Source organism: Triticum aestivum, chromosome 2A (assembly GCF_018294505.1).
Source record: "Triticum aestivum cultivar Chinese Spring chromosome 2A, IWGSC CS RefSeq v2.1, whole genome shotgun sequence".
Taxonomy (NCBI): domain Eukaryota; kingdom Viridiplantae; phylum Streptophyta; class Magnoliopsida; order Poales; family Poaceae; genus Triticum; species Triticum aestivum.
This window is the reverse complement of record NC_057797.1, coordinates 730422156-730440390: the sequence shown is the minus strand read 5'-3', so window position 1 is coordinate 730440390 and position 18235 is coordinate 730422156. Positions and strand designations below refer to the sequence as shown.

The 18235-nt window shown below is 40.9% G+C and overlaps 1 protein-coding gene across 3 annotated transcripts; it reads left to right on the top strand.

The window, feature by feature from the left end:
* Nucleotides 1–322: 322 nt before the first annotated feature.
* LOC123190647 (mediator of RNA polymerase II transcription subunit 13) lies at nt 323–17121 on the top strand. Of its 3 annotated transcripts, none has more exons than XM_044603324.1 (23): nt 323–704; nt 1755–1851; nt 3180–3253; nt 3370–3509; nt 3604–3690; nt 3787–3874; nt 3965–4048; nt 4958–5035; nt 5125–5204; nt 5961–6039; nt 6264–6572; nt 6641–6727; nt 7950–8187; nt 9085–9291; nt 9959–11263; nt 11344–11593; nt 11717–11798; nt 11889–11976; nt 12299–12377; nt 13155–13450; nt 14424–15465; nt 15564–15935; nt 16176–17121. In XM_044603324.1, exons 2-23 carry the CDS (start codon nt 1828–1830, stop codon nt 16802–16804), a joined length of 5718 nt encoding a protein of 1905 aa, XP_044459259.1. In that variant the 5' UTR covers nt 323–704; nt 1755–1827; the 3' UTR covers nt 16805–17121. The 3 variants fall into 3 exon arrangements, with proteins under 3 accessions (XP_044459259.1, XP_044459257.1, XP_044459258.1); XM_044603322.1 differs by having other exon boundaries at nt 7947–8187; XM_044603323.1 differs by having other exon boundaries at nt 1743–1851; nt 7947–8187.
* Nucleotides 17122–18235: the final 1114 nt, after the last annotated feature.

Below are 18235 nucleotides of genomic sequence, written 5' to 3'. Positions count from 1 at the left end.
GCCACGGCCGCCACACCTACGAGCGAGGAGAAGAAAAAACGAAGGTGAAGTGGCGGGATTTGAGTTGGGAAGGGGGGCTAGCGGCGGCGCGGGCGGATTGCGGCGGAGGGGATAGGGTTTGCTAACCCCAAAACCCTGCCGATCCGTACATATAGGACCAGAGGGGTGGATATGCAGGCCGCCTGTAAAAATTATACGGGCCAGGCTTCATTTAGCTGATCTGTTTGGGCCGGGATCTGTCGGAGATGTTCTCATTGTGTGTGTTACGAATATACTCCGAGCTAAATGGTGAGGCCGGTGGACTGACCCGAGCCGACCCCATCACAGATCTGATCTCAAGTGACCCGCATCGAACGCCCACGCCGCCGCGCCCGAAGCCGCCGCCGCCACCGCCGGCTCTCTGACACCCGTCCCCCACTCCCTCGCTGCAACCCGCAATTACCTGGTTGCCCCTGTCCCAGTGAACCCAACGGAAGCAGCCGGCCGCGTTCGTCTCCCACTTCGCCGTACGCCCCGCCCTCCGCCCCCGCCCGTCCCACCCGTCGAGCCAACGCCGGCGGCGACGGCGAACAAGGCCCAGGCGCCCCTGCTTCCTGCCGGTCCCCGGCCGCATCCCCCCTCACTTCTCCGTCCTCACGTACCACCGAGGGCGAGCTCCGCGCGACGCCGGCCGCGACCAGGGGCGGCGACAGCGGCGACTCAAGGTGAGCGTCCTCCGCAGAGCACTCCTCTCCTCTTCACTGGCCCGGAGCCCGCCCTCTTCTCTGATCTCGTCCCCCGTTCGTTCACTCACGAACCCTAGAACCCTAGTCTCGCTTGAATGTTATGTTAGGCGTTTGACATAGTAGTAATGTGGGGGCATTCGATCAAGTAATTCCCGCTCCTGAACTATCTCACGCTCTGACCTTAGGCATTGGTCTCTGAATGAGCTTTCAGTCATCCTAATCCCAAGCTGACCTCCACAATTTTTTGCTGTGCCCGTGCACGCATTGATCCGCCGCCCATGGCTGCAGTACGGGTTTCTGCTGTGTTTAGATGGTGGGGTGTCGGGTAAGGAGATCGTGTAGCAGATTCTGCCGTTAGGGTGAGTGGGTAACGAGTGATGGAAGATTGCGCCTGTCATTGATCTGACGTGTTTATGCATCGTAGGCCGTGGGAACTCCACAAGGATAAGCATCGTGTGAAATGTCACAAGGAGTAGGGAGTTTGGCAATCTGTAGGTTGTTCCCTGTGTCGCGCGTGTCGGTTACCCTATAATGTCTCAAGGAGTTGGGAGCTTGAATATGTTAAATGCAACCGTTAATGAGAGCAATTGGACTGTGTTTTTTTACCCTATAAACATAAATTTCTTGCTTCATTCGTCTATGAGAGGCTTTGGAACTAGAATGGCAGAATACCATTTCTTTTACTTGTAAACATGGAAACTAAAGATCCTACCTCGTTGGTGCTTTATTGATGTGACAGTGTGTGGGAGTCCTAAAGTTTTTATTTGCGTGCTGAATAGTTTTGTCTCTGCAGTGTAGGATGTTGTAGAATTTAAAATAACAATGGTAGATTCCCATTGTTGTAGTATTGTTCAATTATCATATCTTTTATTCTGATTTGGAATTAAGAATGACAACCATATAATCCCACTATTTACAGATAACATTTGTGTGATCCCATTTCTTCCATTAGTTTCTTCATTTGTTCAGCTTTTCTATAAATGTTTTTTTCAGTACTCTTTGTATGACAAGCAGCAGGTCATGTTGCAGATTTCACCTTCTACTGTAGAGGCATGAACACCGGTGATTTTATAAAGCAGTGTCCTTGTCTTCTACGTTGAATATGTGGACCAACATTTTCAAAATTGTAAGTTAGACCTTACCCCCCTCCCCCTCCCCGCGGGTTCTGTTGAATTGTGGCCCCGTAATTTGTTTTATTGTATTTCATCATACTGCGAAATGCAAACTCTGTAGTGTTTCTGTTATTGCAACTTGCAAGTTCTTATCTTCTCGATGCGTTATACTTCCTCCATCCTTTTTTATTAGGTGTATTTCCTTTTTACCCCTGTTGATGCCAATTCCAGCCATCCTGAATCGGAGTATCATTAATTAGCTGCCCATAATTACCCCTCTAACCTACATTTTAACCAGGGGCATTTCAGTCCCAAATTATCCTCAAATCAGTCCTTGGTTACCGTGTACAAAAATGACACCTAATGAAAAGGAACGGATGGAGTATCATCATTTGCAAACGAGTTTTGTTCTATACCAACCATGATGATGATGTGAAAAAGGGAACAAAATGTAGTATGGCAACTGTTTGAGCCTTCACTCCTTTTTTTTCTCGGACGCACATGAGAGCTGCACATCATTTCATTAGGAAAGAAAATAGTACAAGGAAGAGGGAGATTCCCCCTCCCCCCTCCCCCCTCACCCCACACCCAACAACACCCAACACACCCTGAAAGAAACTACAGAGTTCTCGCCACACGCGTAAATGAGATGGCGAGACTAGAAAGACAGTGTTACACTTCCAGGGCAAGCGACCCAACAAACAACTCTCTCAGCCCCGATGCCCCAGCAGAACACCATAGAGCACTCATTTGCTACAGCTTACCATCATGAAGCTTGGACTTGCTCCATTGAAAACACAATCATTCCGGTGTTGCCAATTTTTCCAAGCAACTAAAATAATAAGAGAATTCAGGCCTTTTCGAGTTTCCCTGGATGCTCCTTTGACAGCGCTGCACCATTTTCATTTTCCAGTCGTTAAGTAGAAACGTGTAACATAAAGTTCGATCCTTAACAGGTTATTTCTCATTGCTATCTTTGCGGCTTACAAATGTCCTTTTGTTTCTTTCCAATTCCTGCAATGGTTTGTATTTTTTTTTCTTTTGATGAAGTAGAATTAGAAATTGAAACTGACTGCTTCAAAAGTCTGGAGAGCTATTGAACCACCCTCCGCACACATCACAAACTACAGCACAGGAGAGGCATTACCCGCCACACTTCCAAATTGAGAATGATGTTCCGTTTCATATCTCTAGTTTTCTGATAGAGCCTAGAGCTTTAGAGTACGGAAGTGAGACATTTTTTACCTACTTAGTCTGCCACAGCCTGCCATGGAATTAGTTTGTAGATTCTTCAGATAGACTTTCTTTGGGTTAGTCTTATGTATATATTCCGTGCTTGCAGGGGGAGCTTCAGACTGTATCATGGTTTCAGTTTCTTCCCGTTGAACCAGAGTACAATGCTACTTCTGATAGAAGGTGTTAATTGTACCCTCCATATGCCGCTTTTGTGCTGTCTTTTAGCTGCTTGTTGCCACTTGTTATTTTTGTTCTGATGCATGTGTTCTTTTTTGTGATCCCTGTTCCTCGTCCAGTTCAAAAGCCGAGCAGAAAGATGCTCTTAATAGCACTGTGCTGTCAGCGTATCTTCGCTTACAGAGTGAAGGTCTCCTAAGTACTTGGACAAATTCCTTTGTTGGCCCTTGGGATCCTTCTCAAGGAGAGCATAACCCTGGTAATAATTATGTGCACTACCTGCATCCATCTTTCTTTCTACCTAAGTCAAGCCTATGCTTATTTATCCCAAAATTTTATTGTAACAATGACAGATGAGAAGATCAAGCTCTGGTTGTTTCTTTCTGGCCGCCACTCATCACTACCTGAAATGACCCAGCCCGCTGTAGCTAAATTAAGAGGTTGATTGTTGTTGATATTTGTTTATTGCATGGAGTCTTAGACTGTCTAGTTTGCTTATTTATTTGCTTGTTTCTACTACTTATTTTGTTTTGCAGTTGTTTCAAGTGATTTATGGGTTGCTCCAGGCAACTCGGAAGAGGTTGCAGCTGCACTATGTCAGGCATTAAGAAATTCTTTGGAGAGGTATCATTATACTTTTTATAGCATGAATCTGTAATTTATAATTTGTTGTCTAGTTGATGAATTTTAAATCTGACAATTTCTCTTGTACAGAGCACTAAGAGGGCTTTCCTATGCAAGATTTGGTGATGTATTTACAAAATACAACCCCCCTACAAGAAATCAAAACAGCTTTAGGTTCGTGACTAAGTTGCTATGCCTTTATCTATTCATTTTTTATTCTTTGTTAACTACTACCTCTGTCCCATAATATAAGAACGTTTTTGACACTACACTAGTATAAAAAACGTTCTTATATTATGGGACGGAGGGAGTAGTTTTTTATACTCCTTGCTCAGCAACTGATGCAATGTGTCTGCTAAAGTAACACACATAACATGCCTGTTAAAGTTCCAATGTCGTGCACTACAATAGATAGTGTATGGTATATTGGGATAAAGTGAAGTTCTTGTGTTTGAAGAAAGAAAAGGCCCCTGACCACCTAGTGATACAAAACTTTGTGTAAATAATTGTAACCTAATTCTAAACATGGGATTTCAACTTAATATATATTTTTCTTTCCGCTAAAGTGGTTTCGAGAATAACTGCATGCCTTTTGTTGCCAACCTTTATATGATGGCGAGAATGTAATGATAATATTCGGATACTTGTTGGCCATTTATCTTGTATATGAGCATTGGTGTGGGGCCTGCATGAATTCGTATCCTCTGACATATTTTAGATAACTGTCGAGATGAATCAGTAGGCTGACCTTTCTTCACTTCTAGTCATTGCATAATGAAGCAGAAGTCCATATCAAGTTGCTATAATGCTACAATCCATCACAGGCTCGCAACCATTTCTCTTTGATCCGAGGGTGAAATAAGTAATGTCACTTTACTATAGACCCAACGTGGTCGGACCCTTCCCCAGACCCTGCGCAAGCGGGAGCTACATGCACCGGGCTGCCCTTTTTTTTTAGTGTAATATTGAGGATACAGATATGGCTGGCCATGTAGTTTCATTTTTTGCCCTTTTGTTCTTCCAAGGATAACTTCACTTTTCTTGATTTCCATTCCATTTATTTTTGTTATCATTGTGTTATAGGAGAGCACAACCTACAGTGGAATTTGTCTTTGCGGCCACTGAGGAAGCAATCTTTGTGCATGTTATTATATCTGCAAGGTCAGTTCTTATTTTGTCCAATCATATCGTTGGCCTTCTTCAGTTTATTTAGTGCCAGTGGTCTTACTTTAAATGGTTTATTCTATTAGATATATGCGAAACCTTTCTAGTGATGATATAGAGAAAGTTCTCACACACACACCCCGTTCTGTTGGTGAAGGTCTTCCAGGTACCGTTTCATTCACTAATTCCATCTCTACACATCTTGCTGTATTGGCATCCTTAGAAAATCTACTGTCTTATTTGCTGGAAAAGGATAATATATTTGTGCTATTCACAGTTCTGATCTGACATGATTTTCTTGTGATAGGCGAATTTACAGAAGTCCTTAGGACGTCTGATTTACAAATAGGGACTGCCCATTGTTTTATCTTACATTCAGTTCTTTATAAGGTGGATTAAAAAGATAACAAGTGAATCTCATTTAGACTGGGTACAGTGTTTTTGAAATTTCACCTTTACAAATAGAACTTCACCAGAGGCAGTATGCTAGCTTATGGCATACATTTTTATTAGTTTTCCATTTTTTCGACTTTTATCGATGATCCTTTTGTATCATACTGTTATCTGAAGGGATCCCCTTACTGGAAATAGTTAAAAAACACGAATGCATTGGTTAGTTCGACACTTAGCCTGTGTGCTATGATGTTGACAAAATGGGCAGAAGCACAGCCATTTAGTGGTTTATGTTCTTGGAGTCGTGTCTTGAATCAGGCTTGAATATAAAATAGTTCTCTAAAAGTTAAACTAACTTCACTGCGCATTCTATTTCCGTGACCAAGCTCATGATAACTTTGATTTGTAACTTTGCTTTTGCCAGTTTCTTCATCGTTTATGTAAATTATGTTTTATGCCTTTTTGGATGTAAGTTATGTGCTATATCATGCATATTCAAATTCATGATCTGTTTCATTGAATGTTGCAGTTATTGTTGCTCCTAGCGGAATGCTGGGTAGGCTTGTCGGCTGTTGCCCAAGTGACCTCGCAAGACAAGTATATTCAAGGTATTTCTGAACTTAAAAGTCAATACTCAAATCGACTTATATGCTAAGCTGTTTTTTTGGCATTCTATGCCTGTTGATATGACCTCACTGATGAGTTAGACACTTAGTCCTGCTTGCGCCTCTTAGGTGTTATCTCCGATCTTGTGTTTCTTTAAGGATATTCATATGCAGAGCAGTTCATTATGATACTCAGTTCTCATGTTAAGTTTGTGTAAACATTTCAGCAAATTATCGGCACCTAATCTACCAGGTTTTACTCAACCCACCATCTGCCAGCTGAGAGGTCAAAGTTACTATGTTGAAGTTGCCCTTGGCTTTCCACCTGCCTCAACTGACAAAATTTCTGAATCGGAAAATAATCAGATTAAGAAAGAATTTGATTCAGTGAAGGACCTTCATTTAGGTGATGATGTGCAGCAAAAGTTAGAATCTGCTGATGGCCTTCCGGTTCTTGAAAGGACATTTATTTACCCACCTGAGGCTGTTATGGTACCTATGGTCCATCAGGCATTTGTTCGCTTTTCTAGTAAAAGGTAATAGTCTCGCTCTAATGATCTTGTTATGCTTGGAGCGTGCATGGTTTAAATTATGTTGCCCACAGGATGTGGTCACAGGACTGGATGGGTAGTTCATCATGGGAGGCTTGGCCATTTTGGAATTTCTCTCCGTCTTCTTACTTCCGGAACAGGTCAGTCTTGCATACATGTTTTTTTCTATCAATGACTATCTGGAACAGCTCATAAGTCAAAACGTTGGAGTCCAACTTCAGATGCTGTTATCTACAATGAACTCTGTAAAATGTTGAAAGAACAGCTTTGTTATGCTGTTTTGATGTTATTCTATATATATCTCTAAGAACTAAATAGTGGAATACAAGATCTAAAAAATAACAAGAAAATATTTGTCTTAAGAGGAATACATGAAATTCAGATTATTTTCTCGTTATGTTAGACATAGAAACACCCTCCACCTTTGTGAGCTAGGTGTGGACATAAAACAGCTAGGTAAATCCTGTCATTTTTTAGAACTTATAAATTAAAATTGCCGAGCATGCAAAATCTATCATTTCTTTAGAACTAGGATAAAATAATTGGAACATAAGTATGTTGCCTACCACCATCCTGTAAATTGTAATATCACGTCCCCATGTTCCTTACAGTAACTCCTTTCTGGCTTGCTCTCATTCAAGGGCCAGACCTTCTCTTGAACTGGAGAAAAACAGCACCAAGGACCGTTTCAGTTGATGCTTAACAGTGTCCTAGCATGCCAAATTTTTTTGCCTAACAGGCTTGTGGTTGTGGCCAAGAAAAGTGGAGCCATAACCTAGCCTACCATGCCACAATGTATGTGTTTATGATGCCTAGGACCTAGCTGATTATTTTTGGCATGCCTAAGCTGTGGCTACGAGACATTTGCCCAGTTTGGCTAAGAAAAGTGTGGCACATTGTTGCAAATTTTGGCTTCCAACCGAACAGGCCGTAAATGTTGTTTTAATGGCACTTACTATTGTGTAATCAGGACTTGCTACTGCTTCATTCCCAGAAAAAGGGAAGACCTGGAAGAATTGGCAACTAATTTTATCCAATTTTTTTTGAAGTTACTAAGGCTCAGTTTGCGGTTGTGGAACTGTGCTAAGCTGCACTAACTCTTTGTTAAGGATCACTACCCATGCAGCACATCCGGATTCTATGCAGTATAACACGTTTTGTTGCCATGGTTCATTATACCCAAAAGTTACTTGCAAGAACTACATTGATTCAATCGTGCTCATGGATCATAATCTCAGGGTGCAACTAAAATTAATCTGTGTCATTACATGATATTTTTTCAGTACTTTCTTTTAAAACATCATGATTGCAAATTTGGTTTGTCTGACTTCTCCTGCATTAATTGTTTTGATCTGCTAGCAGCTCTTTCTTTGGATCTTCACGCGCACTTGGTGTGAACTCTAATTTTCTAAGACTAAGAAGACAAAGGAATAACAACTCCAACGGCATGACTAGTAGTATCAGTAGTGTCAGTAGCACTTCTAATGGAAGTGAGCATGCAGTTGCTGCTAAAGGTGGTGATCTTTTGGCAGATGCTGACTCTACAGCATGCCATCAGTCTGATCTGCCATTGAACAATGACATTGCTGGTAGCAAGATGGTAGTGTGTTGATTTCCTCTCAATTTACAAACTTATACCATAATGAATTAGTTTTTTCTCAAGAATTACATTTTAATATGTCTGTTAGTACAACACTACATTTTCCTCTTCTCAGTAGCTAACTTGTAGTGGTAGTATCATGCTTTGCTTCATCATTCTTGTGATTAACAGAAGACTGTTGTGCCACTATTGACACACGAATATATTTATCGACTTATCTCTAATTAGCTATAGGTGTGAAATACTCCCTCCGTTCCAGAATATAAGGTGTATCGATTTCCGTGCAAGTCAAACTTGTGTAAGTGTGACCAAGATTATAGAATCAAATATCGACATCTACAATACAAAATAAAAAAATATGGAAATACTTTTCATGATGGATCTAGTGATACAAATGTGGTACTGTAGATATTGATATTTTTTTCTAAAAACCTGGTCAAACATGCAAATGTGGTCAAACATGCAAATGTTTGACTTCTGAAAGAACTAATACACCTTATATTTTGGAACGGAGGGAGTATGAGATATGGTTAATTTACTGGATATAAACTGATAATTGAATGGCGGCAGAAATTCCATTACATGGAAGAACACATGCTATACAGTTCATGCCATCTTGTGCATAGAAGTATTTGCGTAATTGTGTTTAATTTGTGAAATAGTAATCTGTTGATGCTAAAACTATCACAGCACCAAATTTTCTTGCCACAATTACCTCTGCATGAAGTTCTATTCTGGTGAATAATCTCCATATATACATGTTACACTGTTTGTGTTATTAACTCATTTTGCTATGTTAATACTTGATAGCATTAGTGCACAATCACACTACTGCTGTACCAGTCTACGTCAACATTGGGCTGAAGAAGTCTTGATGTTTTGTATTCGTTCAATCAGGTATCCAAGCGCTCTCGTTCTGAAATAACAGAAGATTCTTCTCATGCTGGCAAAGAAGTTAGCGAAAACATGCAAGGCACAAATGGTCAGGGGGGATGTTCTTGGGGCTGGGGTGAAGAGGGGGTTGTGATGGACATCAATATACTTCTCTTGGAGTTTGGAGATTTTAGTGACTTCTTTCAAGAGGATGAGTTAGATTTTGGTGAGGTAGGTACCCTATCATCCTCGTAGTAGTTACTTATAGATGAAACAAGGTTATAATATTTAGAGTGACTATACTTGGTCATGTATGAGAAGCTCTGTGATAATGAGTCATTATGCATATGACAATGATAATATGACTATGTTAGGAATCCATAGTACTTTTGAAATATTTAATTCCATTAAATAGATCACTACTTGTATTCTGCAACTTAATATATTGTATTGACTTCTTTGTTGCATTTCATGCTCCTGCCATGCTGTGCATTTTTTTTACAAAAGGTCGCTACTGTCACCGCTGCTTGTTTAAGTTTCTAGATTGTAGCCAATTACTTCACTTCTGCTTTGTTGAGTTTTTAGATTGTAATCAAGGACCATTTATTGAATTACACATATTTCATGCCTTGAAACATGTTGCTTATGATATCACCAAGAGCTTGTGAAATAATCCCTTTTAACCTTCTACCCTGTCTACTTAGCTATGAAATGTGGAATTCTCTGTTTGTTGGATCTAAACAATGAGTACACTGCAGAACCTTCTTTAAATGTAAATAACATACTAACTTTTCTGGACATGCAAGTAGAAAACTGTATGGCGATGATATTTGTGTTGTAGGATCACTTCTTTCTGACTTGCCTGCTATCTATAATCCTGATATTACATTTTATGTAGCCTCCAGGTACTGCTGAATCACATGCTTTAGTAAGCCCTGCTTCGGAATTTGGAGACATGCCATTCATAGATAGTCCATCCGTAGCTATGGATATACCTGAACAAAGACTTTCTCCTGTTGGTTTCACATCTATGGAGGCATTTAACCACCAGACGATGTCACCTATTCAGGATGTTGCTTCTAAAGTTCAGGAGCCTCTCAAAGAAATTGCATCACCTGCAGGGTCCCAGTCCTTAGTATTATCATCTAGTAGATCTGATTTTCTCACCAGAGCTGAAGCTGCACTCACATTTGCACCAGAATATGCAGCTGTTGAAATTTCCAGTTGCGAGACGCCGGCAACACTGTTTACAAATCCCTACTTGCCCGGATCGAAAAAAAGAGGGAGTTGCGGTTTTAGCTCAAGAGTTTATTCGTATGATGTCACACAAAGTTCTAAAGTTGAGTCTGCAGGAGACAAGTCTGAGAAGTCTGATAAACTAACACCAGCTAATCTTTCACGTGATGTTGGTCGATCAAGCTTATACACACTTGTGCAAGGTAGGAAAAATGAGAGTGAAAAGAGCTTAAACAGTGCAGACGAACAATCATGCAAGGGAGAAACATCAAGACCTGTTTCTGGTGAAACTTCATTTAGCTCTTCTCTGACTATACAAAAGAAGAGTGATAGCATGCTTAATGTTGGGTATTTCCTCCTATCTATGAAGACCGCACTTGCAACTGAAATTGAATGCATCACATTTCAGGCTGCCATGTGCAGAATAAGGCATACACTAGTGTCTCTGCGAACCAAAGCATCTGCTGAGTTAAAAAGTGCCTTGTCCAGTGCTATGCAGACAGAGAGCAGTAGTAACTCGGGTCTTGTTCCCAAATATGAGATGAAAAGGAAAGAAAGTATACCAGCTAGGCTGTCTAGTGATGTTGACCATGACATGTATGATAGGTCCCAATTAGAAAACGTGGGAGTTTGGAGGTCTGTTGTGGTACCTAAAGGGGCAAAGCCCCTTGATTCTTTGTCCACTAAAACATTTACTGGCATAAGCCCATCTGTACAAAGGCAACCTATTGTGAAACTTCTCAGTGCCATGGCTCTGCTAGTTCAGCAATCTACTTCATTTGTTGATATCGCACTTGATATGGATGATGGAGATGGTTCTTTTTTCTGGCTTTCCTTGGATGAGCAGAGGAGACGTGGATTTTCTTGTGATCCTTCTATGGTTCATGCTGGCTGTGGTGGACTATTAGGAACATGTCATTCCAAGGACTGCGCTGGTGTTGATTTAGTTGATCTACTTTCCGCAGAGGTAAAAATCTGCTGCTCTGTTTTCTCTTGCCACTTGTACTTATCCACACATCATTTCTCCATGTCTTTTTCTGGATACAGGTTTCAGAATCATCCATGATTGGCTTGTTGCAATCGGATATAAAATCAGCTCTTAAAACTGCGTTTGCAAACATGGATGGTCCATTATCAGTAATTGATTGGTGCAGGGGTCGAAGTAATATAGCAGAATCTGCTGCGATGGGAGATGCATACTCTTTCCATTATACTACTGGTGATATTCGAGATACTTCAAATTCTATACCCATTGGTGGAGATGCAATGAGCCCACCCAAATCTAGCAATGATCGAGGTATTCCTGTTGCCACATCCCTCAACCTGTCTTCAACTTCTTTATTACTCCCTTTGCCAAATATAATATTGCCAGAAGGAGAAAGTCATGATTCATCTTAGAGGAGATTGAATTTCAATGCAGGCACTTCAGAAGAGCATCATAAGGGATATCACCGTGTCAGACCAACCATCGCTGTCCTCCCTTCGCCATCTCTTCTTGTTGGGTAGCAGACTTGTTCCCTTGAAAATGATTGTTAAATGAACTAACATTTAATTGTCTGCGTGAGTTACTGATGTAAGTATTGAAATTGCAGTTACCAGGATGATTGGTTAAAGACCTCTGCTAATTGCCTCAAATTGTGGGAGAAGGCTCCTTTGGAACCTTATGCTTCGGCCAAGCCTGTAAGGCATAGTTTGGCACTGTGGTGGCATATAGCCCACTATAGATTTTTATTACCTTTTGATATATCAACTACCTGAAAGTATAACTTTAGTGTCATTCTGGATCCATAAAAGCAACTTGTTAATAGCATTGGTAAATATTTTTTGTGGTGTAAGTATTCCATATCAGGAAATAACACAAAACGACACAACCGCAAATTGGCCCGAAGTTCTGTAGCCATTGTAAAATCTAGATTACTACGCGTTTCTTTGTTTCGGTTACTCTGGAAAGAGTTTTTGTAGTTTTGGGACTCATAAATTTCTCATTTGTTCGCTCTTTCAGGTTACTTACTACGCGCTGTGCCCCGATATTGATATGCTTACTTCTGCAGCCACTGATTTCTTCATGCAGCTTGGAACAAGTAAGTGTCTATAACGTTGCTTCTTCAGTTTTTCTTTGGTTCTCAGTTGTGATGCACAATTATTACTTAGACCTAACAAGGATTTGGTGGTAATGAGATAATTTCCACCCCATGAGTTGTTCTGTTTTTATTATAATGTATGCATCCCTTCATCTTGTTACAAGTCAGTGCCGAGAAAATAAATTCAATTGAACAATATAGATAGCTGCAGATGAAGTAGGGGCTATATGTTCCATTATATTCTACCGTTATGTAGTATTAATGTGTCTGACTGTATATTTATAATTCTCCCACCCGTTAAGATAGGACCCTAGTTCATAAACTTAAAATCTTGTTAGCTATTGATACTTGTGCCTGCAAAGTGTCTATGAATCCAATAAACAGCATTGGTTCACTTTGTTGGCGTTATGGCAATCAGACGTGTTGATATATAGAGATTTAAGCCTAATGCCACCTTTTCTAACTCTGTATTTACTATTTGTTGCCAGTTATACGTTCAATTCAAAAGAGGCAATATTTACAGCCAGTCACTGCTTTTAATTTAACACGTTAACAAATTATATGGCTTCATGGTTGCAATATAATTGATTTCGTTCTATTTGATCACATCATTGTAATAGCTATAAACAACCAAAAGAATATTACAATGTTTTGTCATTACTGGGGTGACTTGTCAGTTAGTCATAGTTTAGCAATCTCATAATCTCCATATAATTATTCTAATTCATTGTGTTTCAAAGTTTATTCCTTACTTTTATCTATTTTGCATTCTTATAGTTTATGAAGTTTGCAAACTGGGTACTCATTCGCCACAACACAGTGGGGGGCAAGTAGAGCAATCTCCTGGAAAATATCTGCCTTCAGGACTTGTTCTCGTTGAGTGTCCTGATCAATTGAAGACTAGGGGCAGCCACTCAGTTTCTATCAGTTCAGTAACTGAATACTTTCAAGCTCTTTCAAAAAGTTGGAGTGTGAAAAGCTTTGTATCATCTCTGGCAAGGATAATTAAGGATATAAAGCTTACCTTAAACATTTCAACAAATCAGAAAGAGAGCAGTAACATACCTTGCACTGTAAGGCCTTTTACTTTTTCTTCCTTCTCCACTTTTTTGATCCAAGGGACTTCCAAAACAATAGCCGCATGTCTCACTTCTTGTATTGTTCTGTGATGATACTCTGCATGGTTTATATTCGTGTATTCTTCTCGTTATTTGGTCTTCTCTGATCAGTGTTTCTTTTTCCTCTTCTTTTTAATGGGAACCAGCACAGAGAAGCCCACTGAAATAAATATTCTTATACATACTTGCACAAAAGGAATTGCAAAATGAAAAATACACATTAGTAGTCAACTTAGTGTAGGATGTTTCTTTAATCAGATATGATAATTTGCTTATCATCGTTGTTTTGTACTAACTCTGTCCAGAATTAGTTGACGCTCAGATGGATGTATTAATTCCGGACGGATGGAGTATATGATTGGTTACTTTTGTAGACATGTTACTTCTGTCATTTCCCATTCTGTCTAAATACAGCTTTCCTATTTTCTTGATCCAACTGAGGCTCTTGTCATGGAATATATCATTATTGCTCTTATGACAACTTTTGTAGGATGCCATTATTATTCTGCACTTGTTACTAATAAATGCAACCATTGGAGTACACTTCACATATATACATCACCAATTCTTTTGGAGATACTCCCTCTGTATCAAAATATAGAACTTTTTTGGCACTATCATAGTGTCAAAAGGCGTCTTATATTTTGGTACGGCGGGAGTATATCTTAACCCAATTTTTAAGTTTTTTGGATGCAGAAATGATCCAACATTTCATTTCTGTTCACTTGTATTTACAAAAATAGATCACATGTGTGGGACTTCTAATCATTCAGTTAGATGCACGATGGCCTCTAGGTGGATGAATTGATATTTCTTTCATGCTTTGCCTGAAGTAATGCTGTGCAACAAAAATAAACGTTAAGTTGGTATTTTTCCCAGAACCGCAATGCTAATCTATTTTAACACCCACGATCCATTATGTATGCAGGTAGTTTATGTGGTCTGCCCATTTCCTGAACCATCTGCAGTCCTACAGACACTGGTAGAAAGTTCTGTTGCCATTGGGTCTATCTTATCGTCAGAGAGAGAAAGGAAATCATTCCTGTATACTCAGGTTGCCAAAGCTCTAGACAGCAGTGCTTCTGCCGATGAAGCATCAGCATCCAATGTTGTAATGCTCTCTGGGTTCAGTATACCGAAGCTTGTCTTGCAGATTGTTACTGTTGAAACTTTATTGAGACTCCATAAACCAAATGAGCTTGCTGCTTTCAAGGACATAGCTTTCACTGTGTATAACAAGGCTCGACGGATCCCACGGTTTGTTTCCACGAGTGACATGTTCCAGTCACCTACTTATATGAGTAGGCCTCAGTCGACGATGTTGCACACTGCATCTCCTGGTCCCACCCTTTGGAAAGAGTGTCTAGTTCCTCGGATGTCTGGACAAACTCTCTCTAGAGAAACAGAGTTTGATGCATCCATGAGGTCAGTATCATGGGACAACTCATGGCAACCTGGCCGTGCTGTAGGATTGCCTGATCCAAGCAAAATCCCAGAATTATGTGCTCAGGATGACAGGAAGTATGCCTTTGAGCCGCTTTTCATTCTGGCAGAGCCTGGGACTGCTGACTACAGTGATATAATGGAATCTTCAAGATTTGGAGCTGATGCAAGTAGCAGCAGGGCTTACAGCTCAATTTCAGGTGGCACTGATAGTGGAGCAAGCCCGCCACTTGAAGGGTCTGAGAATGACAGCGGTACAAGTCTTCATTGCTGTTATGGCTGGACCGAGGACTGGCGATGGTTAGTATGCATCTGGACAGATTCTAGAGGAGAGTTATTAGACAGCTTAATATTTCCTTTTGGTGGTATTAGTAGCCGCCAAGACACTAAAGTTCTCCAGAGCCTATTCATTCAAATTCTGCAGCAGGGTTGTCAAATAATGTCGTCTTCACCAGAAGCTAGCAATACGAGATCAAGAGATGTAATAATAACCCGTATTGGAGGTTTCCTTGAACTTGAAATCCAGGGTACTAATCAATTTGATCATTAACTCTGTTCTTTTCATTTGATAGACCATAATGTGCTTTATTTATGTGTTTGTAATGTCTATGTATTGCTTATGCAGAATGGCAAAAGGCAATATACTCTTTTGGTGGTAACGAGGTAAAGAAGTGGCCTGTGCAGCTACGACGATCTATACCTGATGGTATTCCGCCAAATTCTAATGGACCAACACTCCAGCAACAAGATATGGGCTTAATCCAGGACAGAAACATGCCTTCCTCACCTAGTACGTTATACAGCCCTCATTCAAAATCTAGCTTCACAAAAGGTCAGTCAGGCAACAAAAAGCAGATCCTAGTGGAACAAAGTGGAATGGACAGTTCAAGGGGTTCATTGCACTTGGTTCGTAGCATCAGTTTAGTTGCAGTTTCGCAAGATAGCTCATTGCATCTGGCATGCCAAGCGGATCTGATTGCGACCAGACCTACTTCTGGTAAGTACTGTCCGTGTATGTTGATGTTATTATCTCCACCTACAAGTTGCTTTATTTAATTACGCGATTTTTAAGTAAATGGTCATCACTAAATGACCTCATCATATACAAACACATTATATGATTATTTGTTTCAAATCCTGATCATGCTAAGTGTGCAGCAAAGGGTCATGCTTTTAAGGAAATCCATAGTTAAGGACAGATCATATTTACTAATGTTCATTCCCCCCTCTCTTACAGGTGAAGGGAATCAAAGCAGCACTGGGTCTTCTAGTTACTTAGATGGGTTTGCCCCAGTCAAGTCCATCGGGTCAATGTCTGCATCGTATCTTCTGGTTCCGTCACCAAGTATGCGGTATCTTTCCCCTGCGACATTACAGCTTCCAACATGCCTTACATCGGAATCCCCACCACTTGCCCACCTATTGCACAGCAAAGGGACAGCAACTCCCTTGGCAATGGGTTATGTTGTCTCCAAAGCTGTCCCACCAGTAAGAAAGAATGCCGCCCAACTCACCAAGGAGGACAGGCACTCTGTTCTCTCTGTTAGCATCGTCGATTACTACGGAGGCAGCACCCCCACTGTCCAAGAGAAGATGAGCAGAGGGGTTGGCGGCAGCACCATGAGCAAGCAGGCAAGGAACATCACCCATGAAACATCAGCCCGTGATTACGAAATGGACATGCACAATGTGTTGGAAGCGGTGGCTGCTGAGCTCCACGCCCTTTCGTGGATGACAGTAAGCCCTGTCTACACGGAAAGGCGCAGTGCTCTTCCCTTCCACTGTGATATGGTTCTGAGGTTGAGGAGACTTCTCCACTACGCGGATCGACATCTCTCTCAGCTAACAGAGAAGGGAGAGATGTAGCTTAGAGAGGTGATAGCTAATTCACATGATTTAAACTAGCTGTTTTACACAGGAAAAACAAGGGCTAGATGCTGCTTAAACCCAAGTGCCTGTCTCTGTATCTAGATTAGGTAGGTAGGTGGAGGGCGCGTTGATGAGCTGCCTAGCCTGGTTTTGCTTTGATAGCAAGAATGCTAATTCCTTGGGTTGAGGATGTATGTAATTAAGTGCCTAGCAATACCTCTCCCTGTAATCGTTGTAACATTGTTGAACTGGTAACGCAGTGGTATGTGTTCATCGGCTTGAGGATTCAGGTTGCTGGTGGCACCTTTTTTGTTCGCAAGATCGCATTTTTTGCGTGTCAGAAGGCGGTTTAATTACGTCTAAAGAAATTGCTTGGTTCCAAATTTGGGATGCATGTGCTTTTTTTTACAATATATTAAATCACAGTAAGAAGAAAATACATTTAAAAGTACGGATATTGGTTTTGTGTTGAATAATGTTACCCCTTCTATTTGGGTTTAGATGACCTATAAATCTTGTCACAAGTGAAACTTGTTAAAGTCTGATCAAGTTTATAGTAAAAATATGGGTCAATTGATTTTGATTTGACATTGTAAAGGATACATGTTTCTCTATTATTAGAGTTTTTTTTTTGGAACTTTCGCAACTATAATTAGGTAACAAGCATGTCCTTTACAATAAATGGGATCAGGAAGTCCGGAGGTTTATCATTCCACACCCCATATCCTGTCCTCAAAACTAAATCGAGCAAGTTCATGAGCACACCCATTAGCTTCATGCACAGTCGCCTTGTCAAAAGAACTCATCAACTTCCGGCAACCATCTGTGATCTCGGACGGATTCTGTATAGCCTGAAAAATCTCCATAGAATCGCTCTTGGTATTAATAGAGAGAATACCCAGCCCCTCAGCAAGTCGTAAGCCTAATAGCATAGCTAACACGTCCATCCTAGGAGCATCAAGAGCATGCTGCCTAAACTCCATCGCTGCAGCAATAAAACCTCCTTTGCAGTCCTGTAGAATTGCACCACAAGAACCAGCACCTTTGTCCATGTTGTACGAAGCATCCACATTCAATTTTATACATCCCGATGCCGGCCTAGACCAACAAATATCCCTCTGTCTTCTTATCCGCGACCCAATTGGCAATAATCCCTCTAATTTGTAGGGCAGATCGAGCTGGCGTTGCAACCTTCTCATCATGTGAAATCTGATGTCGTTCCCACCATATGTACCAACACGCAACAAGAATCAACTCCACCGCATTTTCTCCAGGGACTTCCACTCCCCCTGGTAGTTTTGAACATAAAACCTCATCCAGAATCAGTCATCCTGACCTGTACTGTGATGCGACAGCCGTCACACAATCTCTAAGCCCTAATTCTTTCCATACTGGCTCTTTGGCAAATGAAAAGCATGTGTTGAAGGT